The sequence below is a fragment of the Phacochoerus africanus genome, chromosome 8, assembly GCF_016906955.1.
Source record: "Phacochoerus africanus isolate WHEZ1 chromosome 8, ROS_Pafr_v1, whole genome shotgun sequence".
NCBI classification, from domain to species: domain Eukaryota; kingdom Metazoa; phylum Chordata; class Mammalia; order Artiodactyla; family Suidae; genus Phacochoerus; species Phacochoerus africanus.
The window spans coordinates 108,430,637-108,448,029 of NC_062551.1; the positions used below are offsets into that span (position 1 = coordinate 108,430,637).

A 17,393-nucleotide genomic window follows, 5' to 3' on the forward strand; every position below is an offset into this window, starting at 1 on the left:
TGCGGACAGTACCAAACGAGTTCCTTATAAATGAGCCCATTGGAATTGCTGTCCCTGAGAAGACATAATTTGCAAAGAGTACCTATTAGCTGAAGTTTCATTAGTGTTTTGAGCTGTACTTATTGGACCCAGGGATCCATGCATAGGTAGAAAGTATTTTCAGTGAGACTGTTCTAAAAACTGAATTAAATGGGCCAATCAGAAATTATACAGAGTTTTTGTTACTGGGTTTAATAAAAGCAACAATAAAGATGTAGGACAGTAATTGCAAGGAGATTTGTTACCATATGTTTTTCCATGCTGGTGTTAACAGAGGTATGTTCTTATTTCATATTGAGAGTATGGTTTTTTAAATGACTAGGGTATTCTAATTTTTTACTTATGTAATTTATTTAGATTTTTTCTCTCATTTGGAGTTGTATTGTAATAAATTGGCCTGAATTTTCAGACGCTTACTGATTCATTCACTCTTTTTTTTTTTTTCTTTGAAGAATGCCATGATGACATTTGAGGAAGAAAAAATGCAGTTGGCATGTGATGACTTAAAAACGACAGAAAAGCTTTGTGAAAGTGAAGAGGCTGGAGTAATTGAAACAATCAAGAACAAAATTAAGAAGAACGTAAGTCCTCTGTCTTTAGGTTGTGTGCTGTGTGCTGCTTACTTCGAACATTGTTCATTTACTTGTTTTTTGGGTGTTTATAACATGGCTGAAAGCACTAAATGTTTCTTACGCCTTTTGATAATGTAAAACATGTTTCTTTTTTTTTTTTTTGTCTTTTTGCTATTTCTTGGGCCGCTCCAGTGGCATATGGAGGTTCCCAGGCTAGGGGTCTAATCGGAGCTGTAGCCACCGGCCTACACCATAGCCACGGCAACGCAGGATCCGAGCCGCGTCTGCAACCTACACCACAGCTCACGGCAACGCCGGATCCTTAACCCACTGAGCGAGGCCAGGGATCAAACCCACAACCTCATGGTTCCTAGTCAGATTCGTTAACCACTGCGCCACCACGGGAACTCCAAAACATGTTTCTTAAAGCAGGAGAACACAACCCCTTTCAGTCACATGAATGAACTTTCAGTGCATGTTCTTTTAGTGTCTAAAAGTGAGCTTCTTTCACAGTGAGCCATGTGGCAAGGGCTTTGGAGTGAAGCTTTCATATTTGTATTGAGATATATGTTGTGTGTTGGCATAAATCAGGAACTTAGCTGTTAACCTCCGTTTCCCCAGGCCTCCCCAGCCCTTGGTTACAAATCAAATCACAGTGACATCATAATACACTTTCCTGATTTTTCTTTCACCTTTCAGCACTAAAGTTCTAGGCTTTGGGGAGGCATTCCCCCTACCCCTGATGTTTCTGGAGCACCCAGGGTCAAACGTGTGTCACTTGTGCAGCTGACAAACCAGTCTGCTGATTACAGTCCTCAAAAGCCACCTGTCTTATCTGCTCTTTTATGTCACTCCAGGTGGCTTCATCTCTGCTCTTGCTTATAGTGTCCACCACAAGGAAGCCACTGGTGGGCTTCAAGTACTGTTTCTTTTGGCTTCAGAAGGGCCCGAGTTCTCCTTGATTTCCTCCCTTTGCAAACTATGCATCCAGTCAGGGACCAAGTCCTGTTGACTTCTTTCTTTCTTTTTTTTTTCTCATCTTTTTGCCTTTTTCTAGGGCCACTTCTGCGGCATATGGAGGTTCCCAGGCTAGGGGTGGAATCAAAGATGTAGCCGCCAGCCTACGCCAGAGCCGCAGCAACACCAGATCCAGGCCGCGTCTGCAACCTACACCACAGCTCACGGCAACGCCGGATCCTTAACCCACTGAGCAAGGCCAGGGGTCGAACCCGAAACCTCATGGTTCCTAGTCGGATTCGTTAACTGCTGCGCCACAATGGGAACTCCGACTTCTTTCTTAAATACCTTATGAATTCACCTGCGACTTTCCCTCCTCACTGCCGGTTCCCTAGGCTGGCCACCGTCCCCACTTGCCTTAGGCAGCCTTTACCAGCATTGCTGCCTCTGGTCTCACTGTTCTTTAATTCATTCTCCCAAAGATAGTCACTAAGATGCAAGTAATATGTTACTGGTTTCATTTTCAGTGTCCCTGCCCTCTGTGCCCCGCACCCCCCCCCCCCCCCCCGCCATTGCCATTGCACTGAATTCTTAAACTCTTAAATGTGGCTGACCGGGCATTGACTTCTCCTCTCCCTAGAACATGCTTCCCCCTTGACCTGGTTTGTATCTGTTCTTCAGTTCTTCCTTGGTGTTATTTTCTTCAAAGACTCTTGCCTGAGCTCCCAGGCCCTGTTGGTATGTTGAAATCCTATAGGTTCCCATAGTTCCTTGTACTTTTATCCTTCAGAGCATTTGCTACATTACATGGTAGTCAGCATTCCTCAATAGACCGTAAGCTTACTTAAGTGTCTGTCCTCAGTATCTAGTACCACACCTAGCACATAGGTTAATAATTATCAGTTGTAAAGGTCTTTGCAGTTAAAAAAGCATTTTCACGTGCAGTATCTTATTAGCCTTTCCAGCAACCTTGCAGAGGTAGGTGTTATTACAAGCAAAGAAACAGAAGCATCAATAGATTGACATTTGCTTAAGCAAATGGGTAATGAGTAAACAGAATAATGGGTGCTGGAATTGGATCAGAAACAACGGTGACCGGGTTGAATTATACTAATCCAAAAAAAATGGAAACCAACCATTTTGTCATGTATACTGTTGTCATATCTGCAAAAATCCTTTCATTTCTTATGTCACTGTGAAAGCACATGAAAGCTATTTAACCTGTTTCGTTCAAGTTTACTTTGTGTTAACAATGCATTGTTTGGAGTTCCTGTCATGGCTCAGTGGTAGCGAACCTGACTAGTATCCATGAGGACTTGGGTTCGATCCCTGGCCTCACTCAGTGGGTTAAAGATCCAGTGTTGCTGTGAGCTGTGGTGTAGGTTGCAGACACGGTTCGAATTTGGCGTTGCTGTGGTGTAGGTCAGCAGCTGCAGCTCTGATTCAACTCAGCCTGGGAATCTCCATATGCCACAGGTGCAGCCCTAAAAAGACCAAAAAAAAAAAAGAATGCACTATTCTATCTGAGAGAAGTTTTCTTCATTTAGCATCCTTTACAATAAAGACCAAAATCTTACTGAAAGGTAGGGTTTTTGTTTTTGTTTTTTTTCTGGTTTTACTTTTTGCTTATTCTATAGAAATGGTCACCTTTAGCAGTTACGACTTTAAGTTCAACACTAATTTTTAATTCTAGGGTGTTTTCTCCTTAACTTAAAATGTAATCACTTTCTAATCATCCCGTCTCAGTGGTATGCAGCAAAGGATAAATCCCTTCTATCAGTTCTGCCTAAAGGCAGGTGGCTGCAAAAGTGGCTTTTCAGGTTACTACTTGGGGTGATGTTTTTTACCTGCAGTGTTTTGTTTTGTTTTGTTTTAATTTTGGATAAGTAAGAACTTTATTTTAGAAACAATAAAACTCTCAAGTTCTGTGTGGACGTTTCATTTTTCCCATGAACTCAGTTTCTATCACTTAGAATATTTGTCTTTTTGAGTCACAGGGCTCTTCGGCGCTGTATTAACAAAATAAAGCTAGACTTTGCAGGGGTGGGGTAGGGGTGGGGGAGTGGGGCCTGGTGGCAGTTGGAACTGCCAGGCTCAGAGTGTTAGTCTGGTCTTGGCTTTCAATGACTACCACATTTCACAGTTCCTGTGTGAAGTTATTTTGCACGATAAAGTAATGGTTATTTGGCAGGAATATCGCTCGTGGGTGTGATTTATTGATGGGTACTTTTCTTCCCACCAAACAGGTTGATGTCCGAAAATCCACCCCCTCTATGGTTGACCGGCTTCAAAGGCAGATAATCATAGCTGACTGTCAAGTTTACCTGGCTGTGCTCTCTTTTGTAAAACAAGAATTGTCAGGTATGCTGAAGCATTGTCTTTAATGAATTTTCGCTCTTCAGTGGACGCAATCAGGAATACCCTTAGCTTTAGAACACCTCATAGTTCAGTCTTTGACAATGTGGTGACTCTTTGGGCATGATCCTGACTGATTCCTTGAGAAATTGAAAGCGCAAGTGCTTACTGTGTGTTTTGCAGAGTAGTTTTAGTACCAAGATCAGTGTTTGATCCTCTTGTCTCCAGATATTGTCATACTTGAAGACATCACCAGTGCCTTAGATAGATTGAAAGATGGATAGGTTTTTTCTTTTGTGGGACTCAAATTGTGATAATAACCCTTTAAAGTGAAATATAACTGGTTTAAGTTGTTGATAAAATTGTTATGGAAGACAGTACATACTAAAGATTTCCTAATATACCTGAATGACCTATATTTTAACACCCCTTAGTGAGGAGTATAAATGGATTTCTTAGTTTGCTCAAGACATGTTTTCCAGGGTTTTGAGCTTTAATATCTTGAGTGGTATAGACTTAGAGCTTGCTGTAAAATTCAACACTTAATTCTTCCTCGTATGTAATTTTGTCTCTGATGCTGATGGCAGAAGCCTGACTCCTTAGGTAGATAGGATTTCCTTGAAAAAGATGAAAATTCAAAGAGGAAATCAACTAAAATTCACAATGAGAAAAGCATTTTCTAGCAAACTTGAAGTTAAAAAGGGTACATTGCTTTTAAATCATAACATACGCTTCTCTTTCCTACTAGTCATTTGCTGTATGAATAGCTCGGGATTTGTGTTACACATAACCAAAACTGTACTTCATTTGCATTTCAGAAACCCACTGGATTATTAACCTATAAAAAAAATTTCTAGGTGGAAATCCATTTCTTAGACTTGCTTGATGGATAATTTTCTGGGGGGGAAAATCTCCTTCTTGGAGTGTTTGAAATAGGTGTCACCTTGATCAGGTGTCACAGAAGCAGGAGGGGTGACACACTACCTGAGCTCCAGGTAGGAGTGAGTCTGTGTGAATTCGTTAATGCTCCATACTTTCAAAAAAGCTCTTGTGTTTTTATCTAATTTGAAGTTATTTATAATGAATTACCTCATCATCTCCATTTTTTTTTCCTTCCTACTTTTTATTATCCAAAGGCTTTTTTTTGCAGTATATATTACTTTTATACCAAAAAGAATTTTTCAAATCAAGTTGGTGGCTCTTGCCACCTTGTTTAATTATGTTTTCTTTATTTCCTTCTGGACCTGCAGATCAGTCCCATGTCCCACTATTCTTTGCAGAATGTATCCTCAAGAATTTTCCTCAAACGAGATTGTTTTCCTTGTTTCACAGGTGCAGCAGTTGAGGCTGAATGATTTGTTTGTGGTTGAACAATTTACACAGCCTGTTAGTGATGACAAAACCAGGACCTGAGCCATCAGTCTTATTTCATACCTGAGTTCCCAGAATTCACAGCATTTTCCCATCATCTTCCTTTGGTTACATGAGCCACCACCCAAATGGCCCCTAAACTGGAATTTGTCAGGGCCTTCTCCCTCAGCCCCCACACCCGCTTGCTTCCTCCCTCCCTCCGTCCTGTGGAAACAGCCCCTGGAAAGGTTTCAGAGCCTCATTCTTTGTGATGCCATTGGAGGCTCTTTCTACAACTTGACACCTGCTTCAGACACTTAGCTGTTTGACAGCATCACCTGCAAGATCAAGTCCGGATTCCTTCTTCAGACGTCATAGGGGAACCTGCTTCCCTCCCTGCCCCTAACCCCCAGCTCTAGCTCAATAGGGCTGCTCTAGTCCCCTGAGTCCTGCTGCCTTGTGCCGTCCTCCCCGTTGGGAACGCACCTTCTCTCCCACTTCATCTTTCTTTTCCTCCCCAGGTGGTGCCCGGGTCCACTTCCTTCATGTACTCCTTCCTCACTGACCTCATCCCCTGGCCTCCCTTGCTCTGCTTGGACCCTGTCGTAGCCAGTTGGAGCACTCATCACACCGCACTGCACATTTTATTACATGTCTGCCCACAGGCACAGATGGGAAACTCCTTGAGAGTGGGGCTGTGTCTGTCTGCTGTCTTTTTCTCTCCACATTTACTGGGCACTTACTATGTGTCAGGTGCTGTCAGGTGATAGATAATAATGGCCTAGAGATGAGTGAGATGTAACTCTTGGCCTGGGGGCTCTGATGGTTTTAGCAGAGAGAAAAAGGACTAAATAAATTATAACTCAGGGTGATACTGTAACCAGTAGACATGTAAGTTAGTCGGAGAGGTTGTACAAGGAACCAGTGATTCCTAACTCTGCTGAGAAGGTCAAGGATCCCTGATTCTGAACCTGAGCAGAGTTATAGAGGATGGAAGTCCATTTCCTTCTCTGTGTCCTGGCACTTGCTAGGGTACCTTTGCCTAACACATGATGGGTGTACAATGTGTGATTTAAGAGGGGGGGATAGAGGAAGGATGATGCCATTCAAGAAGGAGATGCATGATTTTGAGCCCCAAGAATAGTTGGGATTGGAGGAATAAGTGTCTTAGAAGTCTGTTGACTAGGGGTAAATGTAATAATGAGGAGGTGGGCCCACTAGTGAAAACTAAGTCATCTTTGTTTTCTTACGAAGGCTGTTACGTGGGTCACAGGAAAGGCAAGGCTGAACTTACCTTTCATTATAGAGTTAACCAGCCTCATCCAGGACAAGGAAACAGAATGTTATGGCAAGACCTCTCACCAGCTACAATCTCTGCTTTCCATTGTCACTCAGAGGGTTGAGAACCTGACATAGTATCCATGAAGAGGCGAGTTCGATCCCTCGCCTCACTCAGTGGGTTAAGGATCCAGCCATGTAGCTCTTGGATGTGGCTCAGATCTGGCATCGCTGTGGCGGTGGCATAGGATGGCAGCTGCAGCTCCGATTCAACCCCTAGCTTGGGAACGTCCATATGCCGCAAGTGTGGCCATAAAAAGAAAATAAAATATCTACAAAATGGATTCCAAGATCCATTTAGTGTAACTTGATATTTTCTTTTTCCAGACCACCCTTGCCCTTTCCCAGGGGAGAACTCCCACCCCAGTTCTGCGGACAGGGTGTCCCGTCTTTCCTGCATCTGCAGGCCCGAAGGGGGAGGGCAACCAGTCTGTGGTTTTCCGCTCTCTGTGCCGAGCTCTGCAGGCACCGTCATGGTGGCTGAATGATTTATGTTTGACCTTTAGAGGAGCTGTGCAGAGGGCTATGCTGGTTGAGAGGCCGTGTGTTCAACTGTCCTCTCTGCGTGTCAGCAGAGGCCTGCTTACCAGCCGAGTAGCTGGGCATCAACTGACAGCTGACTAAGGGTCCCTCCTGTGGGAGCGATGCTGCTGGGAGCCTCGCTCAGCCTTTGCTCCTGGAATCTCAGATGTTTGGGTCATGATATTTGGGACAGGGAGTAGGGTGAGTCCTGGGGACCTGTTTCAGGGCAGAGTTGAACTTAAAAAGTGGTAGAAAAAAACAAAATCTGTCTCTTTAGGGCCTAACTTTGCACATATTTCAGTTTCTAGTCTCTGACTTTGTTGAAACTTTGAGTTCTCTTTACCTGGTTCAAATTCAGGGCTTTAATTTTTTTCTCCTCTAAATTTCCCATTCATCATGGAGATTAGAAGGAGTCAAGTTTTCTGCTGAAATCCTGCAGTACTTATTTTGCACTTGTAAATTTATGGGCTTATTATATAGAAAACTATGACAAAAAGGAAGTGAAAAAGCACAATTCACTTCATTTTTAGTGTATGACCCAGTAGACCATAAAAATAAACATGTATATATTACACTGCAGACTTTTTTCAATTTTATTTTCTAATTTTATTTTATTGTAGTCTTTTTTATTTAAAGATTTTTTTTAGGGCCACAGGTGCAGCATATGGAAATTCCCAGGCTAGGGGTCAAATTGGAGCTGCAGCTGCTGGCCTGCATACACCACAGCAACACCAGATTCGAGTTGTGTCTTCAACTTACACCATAGCTCATGGCAACACTGGATCCTTAACCCACTGAGTGGGGCCACGAATCGAACCTGCGTCCTCTTAGATACTAGTCAGATTCTTTTTTTTTTTTTTTTTTTTTGTCTTTTTGCTATTTCTTTGGGCCGCTCCCGCGGCATATGGAGATTCCCAGGCTAGGGGTCCAATCGGAGCTGTAGCCACTGGGCTACGCCAGAGCCACAGCAACGCAGGATCTGAGCCGCATCTGCAACCTACACCACAGCTCACGGCAACGCCGGATCGTTAACCCACTGAGCAAGGGCAGGGACCGAACCTGCAACCTCATGGTTCCTAGTCGGATTCGTTAACCACTGTGCCACGACGGGAACTCCACTAGTCAGATTCTTAACCACTTGAGCCACAAAGAGAACTCCAACAAACACTCTTCTGTTGTTATGAGAGAACTATCTTACAGAGAATCCCCTGTGGAAGACCTTTTCCCCAAGTATGTGGTGATGATGCTCTCAGATAAGCAGAAATATGTTGACTCCCTTTTCCTTTCCTCATCAGAGAGGGTGAGCCAGGACCGGGGGCGGCGGTGGGGGGGGGGCTGTCTGAAAGGGGCCAGTGGGGTGAGGAGCAGGCTAAATCCCAGGCTTGGTCTCTGCCCTTGTCCTTGTGACACATATTCTCAAGGTGGCTCTGTTGAGAAAAATTGGCCAAATGGTAAATAATGGTGGTAGCTTTAAAAACAACAAATTTTCACCCCAAGGTATGAGGTAGCTTCTGTTTTGCCACCGTCCTTCACTGAAGCTCTCTAGGCTGAGTCATTGTCATAGACCAGATAAAGCCAGGCTAGTTAGGTGTGGTTAGGCCACTAATAGGCATTGTGTAGAGATTCATTTTTGCATTTAGCACTAACGGTTTTTTCGGTTGATAAACCAGCTTTTTTTTTTTTTTTTTCCCGGCTAATAGCCATGGTTAGTGCTTGGGTATAAATATAACAGCAAATTTAGACTTAGAAGTTGCTCTTGAGGACGGATAAACATGAAGTGATTAAATTTAACAGTTTTATCCAGAAAGCACCATGGTACTTCAGGGATGTGGTAAAGGGTTTTACAGAACAATTTGCAGGGGGAAAAAGTTGGGTTCAAATGATGCTTGCATTCATTTATTCATTCAGCAGATATTATATACTATGCCCTCACTACTGCATGAGGGGCTCAATACAACAATGAACAAAAAAGTACACAGTTCTTGCCAAGCAGTCGTCCAGGGTAGTGAAGCAAAACAGACACAAGGCACCATGACAATAACTTTTATTGTTTTTAAATTTTTGTTCATATCCTTCTTCAGTATATTTATTGTTCATGTAGAAAAATTATTCTGAATGCTTATTTTTCCATGCCTTTCTCCCCTTCTCTTTATAGCATATATAAAAGGTGGGTGGATCCTTAGGAAAGCCTGGAAGATTTACAATAAATGCTATTTGGACATCAATGCCCTCCAGGAGCTGTATCAGAAGAAGCTAACGGAGGAGCCCTTGACTTCAGACGCTGCAAATGATAATCACATTGTGGCTGAAGGGGTGTCTGAGGAGTCCCTAAACAGACTGAAAGGTGCTGTTAGCTTTGGATATGGCCTTTTTCACCTTTGCATATCCATGGTGCCCCCAAACCTGCTCAAAATCATCAACCTGCTGGGTTTTCCTGGAGACCGCCTACAGGGGCTTTCTTCACTGATGTATGCAAGCGAAAGTAAGGACATGAAGGCCCCTTTAGCTACGTGAGTAGCTATATTGCAATGCTTTGGTAGATAATATAGTGTTGAAAGTAAGTAAACGACAATCAGAACCTTTACAGGAAACGTCAGGTAAAATGCTTGGTTGGTTGACATGCTGCCATGCCTTTGTGTCTTTTAAGGCAACGCCAAGGACCGTGTGTTTGGTGGTGGTTATCAGCTCACTGGAGAGAACACTCTTCAGTCTCCTGAGTCCTGTATTTTACTCACTTACTTGGAAAGTCCCTCTTCTTCACCATGTCCTTTTTTGCTTTTTTTCTTTATTTTTTTTTTTGATGAGTCCTAAACAGGCAAAACAGTCACGATTTATAAGCAGTTTTTGTGACCTTGACCAGTCACTGAGATTCGTAATTCTGGGTTTCAGACTTAAGAGGATATAAATTTTGTGACTGTTCTGTGAGTCTTAAAATTTCTATTCTTATATCCTCATGGTGGTAATTTTCCTTTGCTTCTGGTTGGTCCATTGGTCTCATACGTGGCTTGGACTGTTCAAGTAAGTTGAGTTATATTGTGGTATTCAGGCTAAACTTAAACGATAATTATTTAAACAGAAAAGTGTGAAGAAGCCAATGTAACCATCCAGAGCAAGGATTCATCCATGTCTTTATCAATTAAAAAGTGATGTGATTTCTTTTTTTTATTAGTCTGGTAAACACTGCCATTTGCAGTGGGAATGATTTTACCAAATACTGGATGTCCTTTAATATTGCACCACTTGTCACAATTTTTCCAAAAGATTTTGCTGTCACAGAGAACCTTAACTTATGTCAGTATTAAGGAATTTGGATGTTAACTCTTAATCAGTTGGTAGCTATTTTAAAAATCAGTAGTATTTCATTGCAAGAGTATTTGTGCCTCCCCAAGCTCATTATATTTTATTACACAGTGGTCCCTTATTAATTTGATATATAGCAGATTTGTAACTTGTGGTAATTTGTCTTTTATCTCTAAATGTTTTTTGAGAAGGGATAAATTGAACTGCTAATATAAATTAGTCTGATCTCCAGAAGAGAACCAAATTTATGCTCCTGCTAGAAGCATACATTTACATGAAAATACTTGTTGGTTAAACATTTTTGTCTGTTTGTTAAAGCCAATCCCAGTGAATCTCTTTTGTTCACCTTGTTTAATATGGCCTTTATCTCGAAAGGGATGAGTTTGAAGTGGGAAAATTTTAAGTCATTGGCTTTGTTTTTTAAGTTGAACAGCCTCAAAGGCTAGAGAAAGTGTCTTCGTCTGGCCCTCTCACTTATTTCAACCCAGTTTAATATAATTTTGCCCATAGTTCCTATAATTCAGATTCTAAGGCTACCACTCAGAAAAGTGACACTTCATCTTTTGGGAACCCAAGAGAAGAAGGTATTTTTCTTTTGCAAAAAGTAATCCAAAAATGTAATTACATGGGGACAGTAAATTCGTAGTAACCAGTTCTTGGTTCTGACTTCCGCATTGATGAGTAAGGTGTAGAATTCAGAGATTTACATCAGTGACACCTTCAGCAGTCCATCCAGAAGCCTCTGAAGGGCTCTGTGCTTCCGTCACCTTGTTCTCTGACCTGGTGGAAGGCGTATGCGGATTTACATGTTCTGCTCTCAAGTTGCAGTGTTCCAAACACCGATAACATTAGAATGGGGAAAGATACTGACGGTACTTCTTCAGAGGCTGCACAGTGAGCCTTTCGGAAGGGGTGCTTACCAGCAGAGCACATACTGATGGTTTTAAAGATTTGGAAGCACTGTAGGGAAAGCTGGCGACGCTGACCATTTTTCTCCGTCTTCCTCTAGATTAGCGCTGCTCTGGTATCATACTGTAGTCCGCCCGTTTTTTGCCTTGGATGGCAGCGATAACAAAGCAGGCCTGGATGAAGCAAAGGAAATTCTTCTCAAAAAAGAAGCTGCTTATCCAAATTCTTCCCTCTTTATGTTTTTCAAGGGACGCATACAGCGATTAGAGGTACTGTTCCTTTTTCATCCTTTAAAAAATAAAGCCTCTGTTGATGGCCTCTGTGATGCTCACTTAGGGGGCTAGTATCACAGTGGCCCAGACGTCACAGGGCCGAGGAACACCGTGGTTTTGTGCCTCGTGTTGCAGCATTGCTGCGGGAGCCTCTTCCAGGAGGCCTGAGCTGAAGGCAGAGGAGCCCTCGCACGTGTCTTAGTTGACGAACACAAAAAGCAATTTTGTTTTCCTTCTCTGGAGTTTCTACTCATTGATTTCCAAATGTTCATTCAGGCTGACAGTGGATTTATACACAAGTTACTGCCTGAAATGTCAAGGACAGCACAGCCTTTGAGGTAGTAAGGGCTGCTGTTACTCTGCCACGCGCTTCTTTTGGCTAGGTCCCATGCCAGGGGCTTCGCTCACGCCGCCCCACTGGATCCTCAGAACAAGCCCATGACAGAGAGAAAAGATCACCCCTGCATTTTACAGAAAAGATAAGCAGGGATTTCAGCAGCCTTCACATGCCTCCAGGCTCATCCATTGAGGGAGGCCAGGCTGTCTCATTCCAGAAACAGACCATGCTCTGGCCTTTGAGGGCATTCTGCTTCCCTTTGCACCTCTTTCTTTTCTTTCTTTTCTTTTTTTCTTTTTTCTTTGTCTGCTTTCTTGAGGGCATTGAGGAACTGAAGAAAACTGAAAATCTTTATAAGAGACTAATCTTGCCTATGAAAGAAGGTGACTATTTTGAGGTGTACCGCCCACGTGCTTACCAGTAGCTTGTACTGCATCAGTGTGAGGTTTAATAACTTCTGCCTTCAGTTAACCAGGCATCCTGCAGCCCCTGTCCATGCTAGAAGTCAGACCCCTGCAAACCCCATGAGAGTTTTTGAAGATTTTTTTTGCCTAGGTGTTCCTTTCGTCAGCTTGTGGTGGGGGTGGGGAGGGTTCACTAATTTTTTTGTTGGCAAGGGGGTGGATTTTACTTCCCCAATGATTTCTCTCCTTCATGAAGTTCCATCTTAAATCCAAAGACTCCTTACTTTTATATACGGACATCGTATTTGAAAGGTTATAGAGCAGGCTGGCCTGTCAGGAGAGGTGAGCACAGGAAAAGGAAATTGGCTGGCTCGACTGGGGCACAGCTGTCACTGCTAAGTCTCCGGGGGTTTCCAAGGAAGGGGGCGGCCCTCCCCCACAGTCCCCATCTGGAAGCCAGAAGGCTGTGAACTCCTGCTTTTAGGTAGGACTAGGCTCCTGCCTCCTTCCGCTCGTTTCCCCCACCCCCCACCCCCACCAGCTCTGCCTTAGAAAGTTTCACACCCCACCCTCCTCCATCGGCTTGCAGATCTTCTCTCTTCCAGGCACTAACTCTCAGTGTTTCCTGATGAGCAGACTTGGGGGGCGGGGGCTGTGCTTTGGCTGTGCTGCTTGGAACTGGGGGGCAAAAAAAATTATACTAATGATTTACAACTGAAACACAACACAGCAAGCTCCCCAGGATCTGACTGACTTAAACCCATGTCCAAGTTATTTCTCTCTCTCTCTTTTTCTCTGTCTCCTTCTCTCCTTCCCCTCCCTCCTTCCTTCTTTTTTTCCTGCTTTCTTTTGCCATGGCATGCAGTGGCTCGATGTGGGATAACAGTTCCCAGAGGGGGAATTGAACCCAGGCTGCATCAGTGAAAACCCTGAGGCCTAACCACTAGACCACCAGGGAACTCCCAAGTTATTTTTCTTCTCACTATCTTGAAACTTTTTCTTTGCATTCAGGCTCATAAGACTTCAGTGACACTCATTTCCCTCTTGCTGTCATAATGTAGTTCTGATCAGTCTCCTGGGCAATCCAGTCTGTTGATGGTTTTCCTTTCAAGCTCAGTGTTACAGTTCTATATGTGGGGAAGGATATTCAGGCTATTCTCTACACCCTTGGGTTTGTGCAGGAAGAAATAACCCTGTAAAAGGAAATTTGCGATTGAATCAGCCTTCTCACTTCAGTGACCATTTCTGAAATAAAAGTTGGGTGCAGGGTAAGTGCTTTCTTAGTTGTGCATTTCTTAAAGGACAAGCATTATGTATTTTGAGTAACTCTCAACACGGCAGTACTAGGTTCAGTGTTCAGTGGAGATTTGCCTGGTGGGGATGTGAACCGGGCATGTACGGTTGTGTACCACCCAGCAATGAGGCACCAGGGCCTTAGGCATGGATTCAGGTCTCTCCCCTGATCAGTGAATGCTCTAAATTGGGTTTCAAAACTGTTAAATAGAAATGTAAAAGTCAGGATTTATATTTCGTTTTGCTTGCCATTTTCATTGATGTTTCCTTCTAAAACAAAAATGCTTACCTATGAGCGAAACTAGTAACTTCTTTTTTTGCCCCCACATTCAATTTGACATGGTTTTAGTTGGTCCACAGGTCATCTCTGTTAGAGAATGGTCATTCTTTGTCTTTGGGACGGTTCTAGAATGAGAAAGCCACAGCACCATCCAGGGATTCTCACGAGGGTGGTTTGGGGAGGTCCTTGGTCCACATGAGGACTCTCGTCAGACCTTCAGTCTCTCTCATGGTAGATCGTTGTGATCTGAGTGGGGGTGGTAGGTGTTCGAACACCTTGTTAGGTGTTAGAACAACTTGCTTCCCCAACTGATACTTGGTTTTAAGAAGGAGAAAAATAAATAAGGCTGAGAGATGTGTTACTGCTTTTGATTGGTGAGCTGTGGTCTGAGGATCAAGTGAGATGTGACAATTGTATTTGGCCCTTTTCGAAGGCCTAGAGGATGACAGAATTTTAGGACTAACTTGAGGTATTATTGGCACTATCTTCCCAGTGCCCAGACATCTCAGTGTCATTAACTTCCCAAGTAACCGTGTAGCAAGGCATCCGATGGTGGCATCCTTCATTTGCTGGTGAACTCTGCTCAGAGAGGCTGTCACATGGCTTTTGTCAAAGGCTTTTTCTAAGGCCTCTAAGTTCCCAACTCAGTTTAGGAAAACATGCAGGGCTCAGTGGACGAATTTGCTTGCAAAGAAATCTTTATTCCTTTCACTGAGCATTTAGGTTAGAGACAAGGGCCCTTGAGATCTTTTTCTCCACAACCTCTCAGGGAACATGGTCTGCGGCTCTGATTTTGGCAGGTGCATCATGCAACACTTAGTGTCTTCGGTGATTCAGAATCTGCAGAATTATTTGAACAGCTGCTTTCATGCAGGTTCACCCTCATATGGGGTTACTAGCTCAACATGGGCTGGTTAGGGTTTATTTTCTTTACTCGTCATTTCTATATCGTGTGTAGGTGTCCACTTCCTCTTTAGTTTTATGGATAGCTTTTTACATACATTGCCCTTCAGTTGTTTGGGACAGTTTTGAATCCATGGAGCAGGAGGTCTTTAACACACTCACCCCGCCCTGCCGCTTGCATCAGCCTTGGGGACCTGTCGTCAGTGGTCCCCATTAATGTGGCCTGACTTGACAGCAATGAAGTCCTGTGCTGACGGTGGTCCATGGGTCCTTGCACATCTCAGGACGCCAAGCTCCTCTGCTCTTTGGGAGTCTTGGCCGGACTGCAGGAAGAGATTTCTTTCCTACCACCTTTGCTCCCCCTCTGTGTGTGGACAGGACCCCCGCCTCCCACCTTCTCTACCCTCTTGTCCTCTTTCCTGTCCTGTCTCTGCTGACTTCTCCCGTGTGACCCAGCAGGTCAGCGAGAGGAATAAGTGGGTTCCTGTAGCACTTAGCATGTGCTGAACGCTATCCATAATGCTGTGATGGTGGTGGCGGTTCTTACTGAAAGCTTAAGCTCAGGAAGTAGTGTTACTAAATATGCTCTTTTTAAGAGAAAGACCTTGTTTTGGTGTTGAGCGCTGTCCATCCAGGTAGGCCTGTGATGGGTGAGTGGAGCTCGTGTGGCTGTAGGTACCATTCAGTACCCATGTTTATTTTCCTGAGTTCCTATCATGCACACAGATATTAGGAAGTTGACCCGGGGCATATGTAATAATCTCCATTTAAAAATATGAATTGATAGTTTTTGATTTTGTATTTATTTTCACCCTATTAAACCTATGGTAGTGATTAGTCCGTTAACATACAAGCAATTAATGAGTATTTTTCTTGATGGTTTATAAATATTATGGACAAGTCTACATTTTAAGAAGCTTTTTATTTTTCTCTAGTCTGGTTTTTTTTCCTTTTTCACCTCTTTTTTTTTTTTTTTTGGCTGCCCCTTGGCATGTGGAGTTCCAGGGCCAGGGATCAGATCCAAGCTGCCATTGTTTTTTTTTGTGTGTTTTTTTGTTTGTTTGTTTTTGTCTTTTTGCCTTTTCTAGGGCTGCTCCCGAGGCATATGGAGGTTCCCAGGCTAGGGGTCTAATCAGAGCTGTAGCCGCTGACCTACACCAGAGGCACAGCAACGCCAGATCCAAGCTGCATCTGCAACTTACCTCACAGCTCACGGTAACTCCGGATCCTTAACCCACTGAGCAAGGCCAGGGATGGAACCCGCAACCTCATGCTTCCTAGTCGGATTCGTTAACCACTGTGCCATGGTTAACTCCCTAAGCTGCCATTGTAACCTAAGCTGCAGCTGCGGCAACGCCAGATCCTTAACCCACTGTGCCAAGATGGGGATCAAACCTGTTCCTGGCACTCCCAAGATGCCGCTGATCCCATTTCACCACAGTGGAAACTGCTAGTCTTTTTTCCTCTAAACAAGATTTTTTTTTCTCCCCCTCCTTCTGTTTTAACAGTCTACTTAGTGTATAATATGCAGATGCATGTATTTGGTTTTATGTATATACATAGTTTCATATACACGCTTTACATGTTGTGACTAGTTAGGAAACTAATTTTTAATATTAGTCTGATTCTAAATGCTCAAGTATTTGTATGACAGTTGATGGATATAATGCTAATGAAGTGGCTCTATGTGTTTAGGTAACTCTTATTTTGAAACTGTCTTCTGAGCCTGGACCCATATCTTTTGAATATCTTGCATGTTGGCATTGTAAAACCATGGGTTTTGGTTTTGAGGAGCAGAAGTCAGCCTAGTACAGGACTGGCCCTCAATGTATAATTGTTGATTGAGCAGATGAATATGTTGGCAGGGAGTTGATTGAACCATTGAGTGATGGCATTTCCTTAAGTGAGGAAGCTGGTTATCAAAGACTGTCTCCTTTTCTTGGTGGCATCTAAACCTGTTTCTACAGTCAACACAGAGGATGACGATGCAAGAATATCTTGACATTGGGTACTGAATCAGTGAAATTCTAATGGGCTGGCTAAAGTATGACTCTAAAGAAATGAATTAAATAAATTTAAATGGAGTAAAAAATCAACTGACTTGGAGTTCCCCTTGTGGCTCAGAACCCAACTAGTATCCATGAGGAAATGTGTTCGATCCCTGGCCCTGTGCAATGGGTTAAGGATCCGGTTTTGCTTACAGGATGTGGTGTAGGTTGCAGATGTGACTCAGATCTGGCATGGCTGTGGCGTAGGCCTGCAGCTGCAGCTCCAATTTGACCCCTAGCCTGGGAACTTCCATATACCCCAGGTGCAGCCCTAAAAAGCAAAAACAAAAAACTAAACTTTTTAAAAAGCAACAGAATTGAGGTGAGGTCTGCACATTGCTGGGAGTGCTGGGGAGAGAAGGCTGAGCCCCTGTTCTCCGCCAGCTCGAGCTGGTGAACACTGTGTGCTGACAGCCTCTCACATTGACAACAGTGACAGCCCTGCTTCACGGGGACCAAGTGGGAGTTTGTACAAGGGCTCAAGGCCGCACTGAGGAAGTTCTAATGGACTTTG

At 43.5% G+C, this 17,393-nt stretch overlaps 1 protein-coding gene across 4 annotated transcripts in view; it reads left to right on the forward strand.

Annotated features, from left to right (window-relative positions):
• The window catches only part of TTC39C (tetratricopeptide repeat domain 39C), a 106,393-nt gene that overhangs the window by 49,615 nt on the left and 39,385 nt on the right, over positions 1-17,393 (forward strand). For all 4 annotated transcript variants that reach the window (XM_047793937.1, XM_047793938.1, XM_047793941.1 and 1 more), the window contains exons 3-6: positions 492-620; positions 3,815-3,929; positions 9,289-9,643; positions 11,443-11,611. In XM_047793937.1, coding sequence (XP_047649893.1) covers positions 492-620; positions 3,815-3,929; positions 9,289-9,643; positions 11,443-11,611 — 768 coding nt within the window. The remainder of the gene's footprint in view (positions 1-491; positions 621-3,814; positions 3,930-9,288; positions 9,644-11,442; positions 11,612-17,393) is intronic.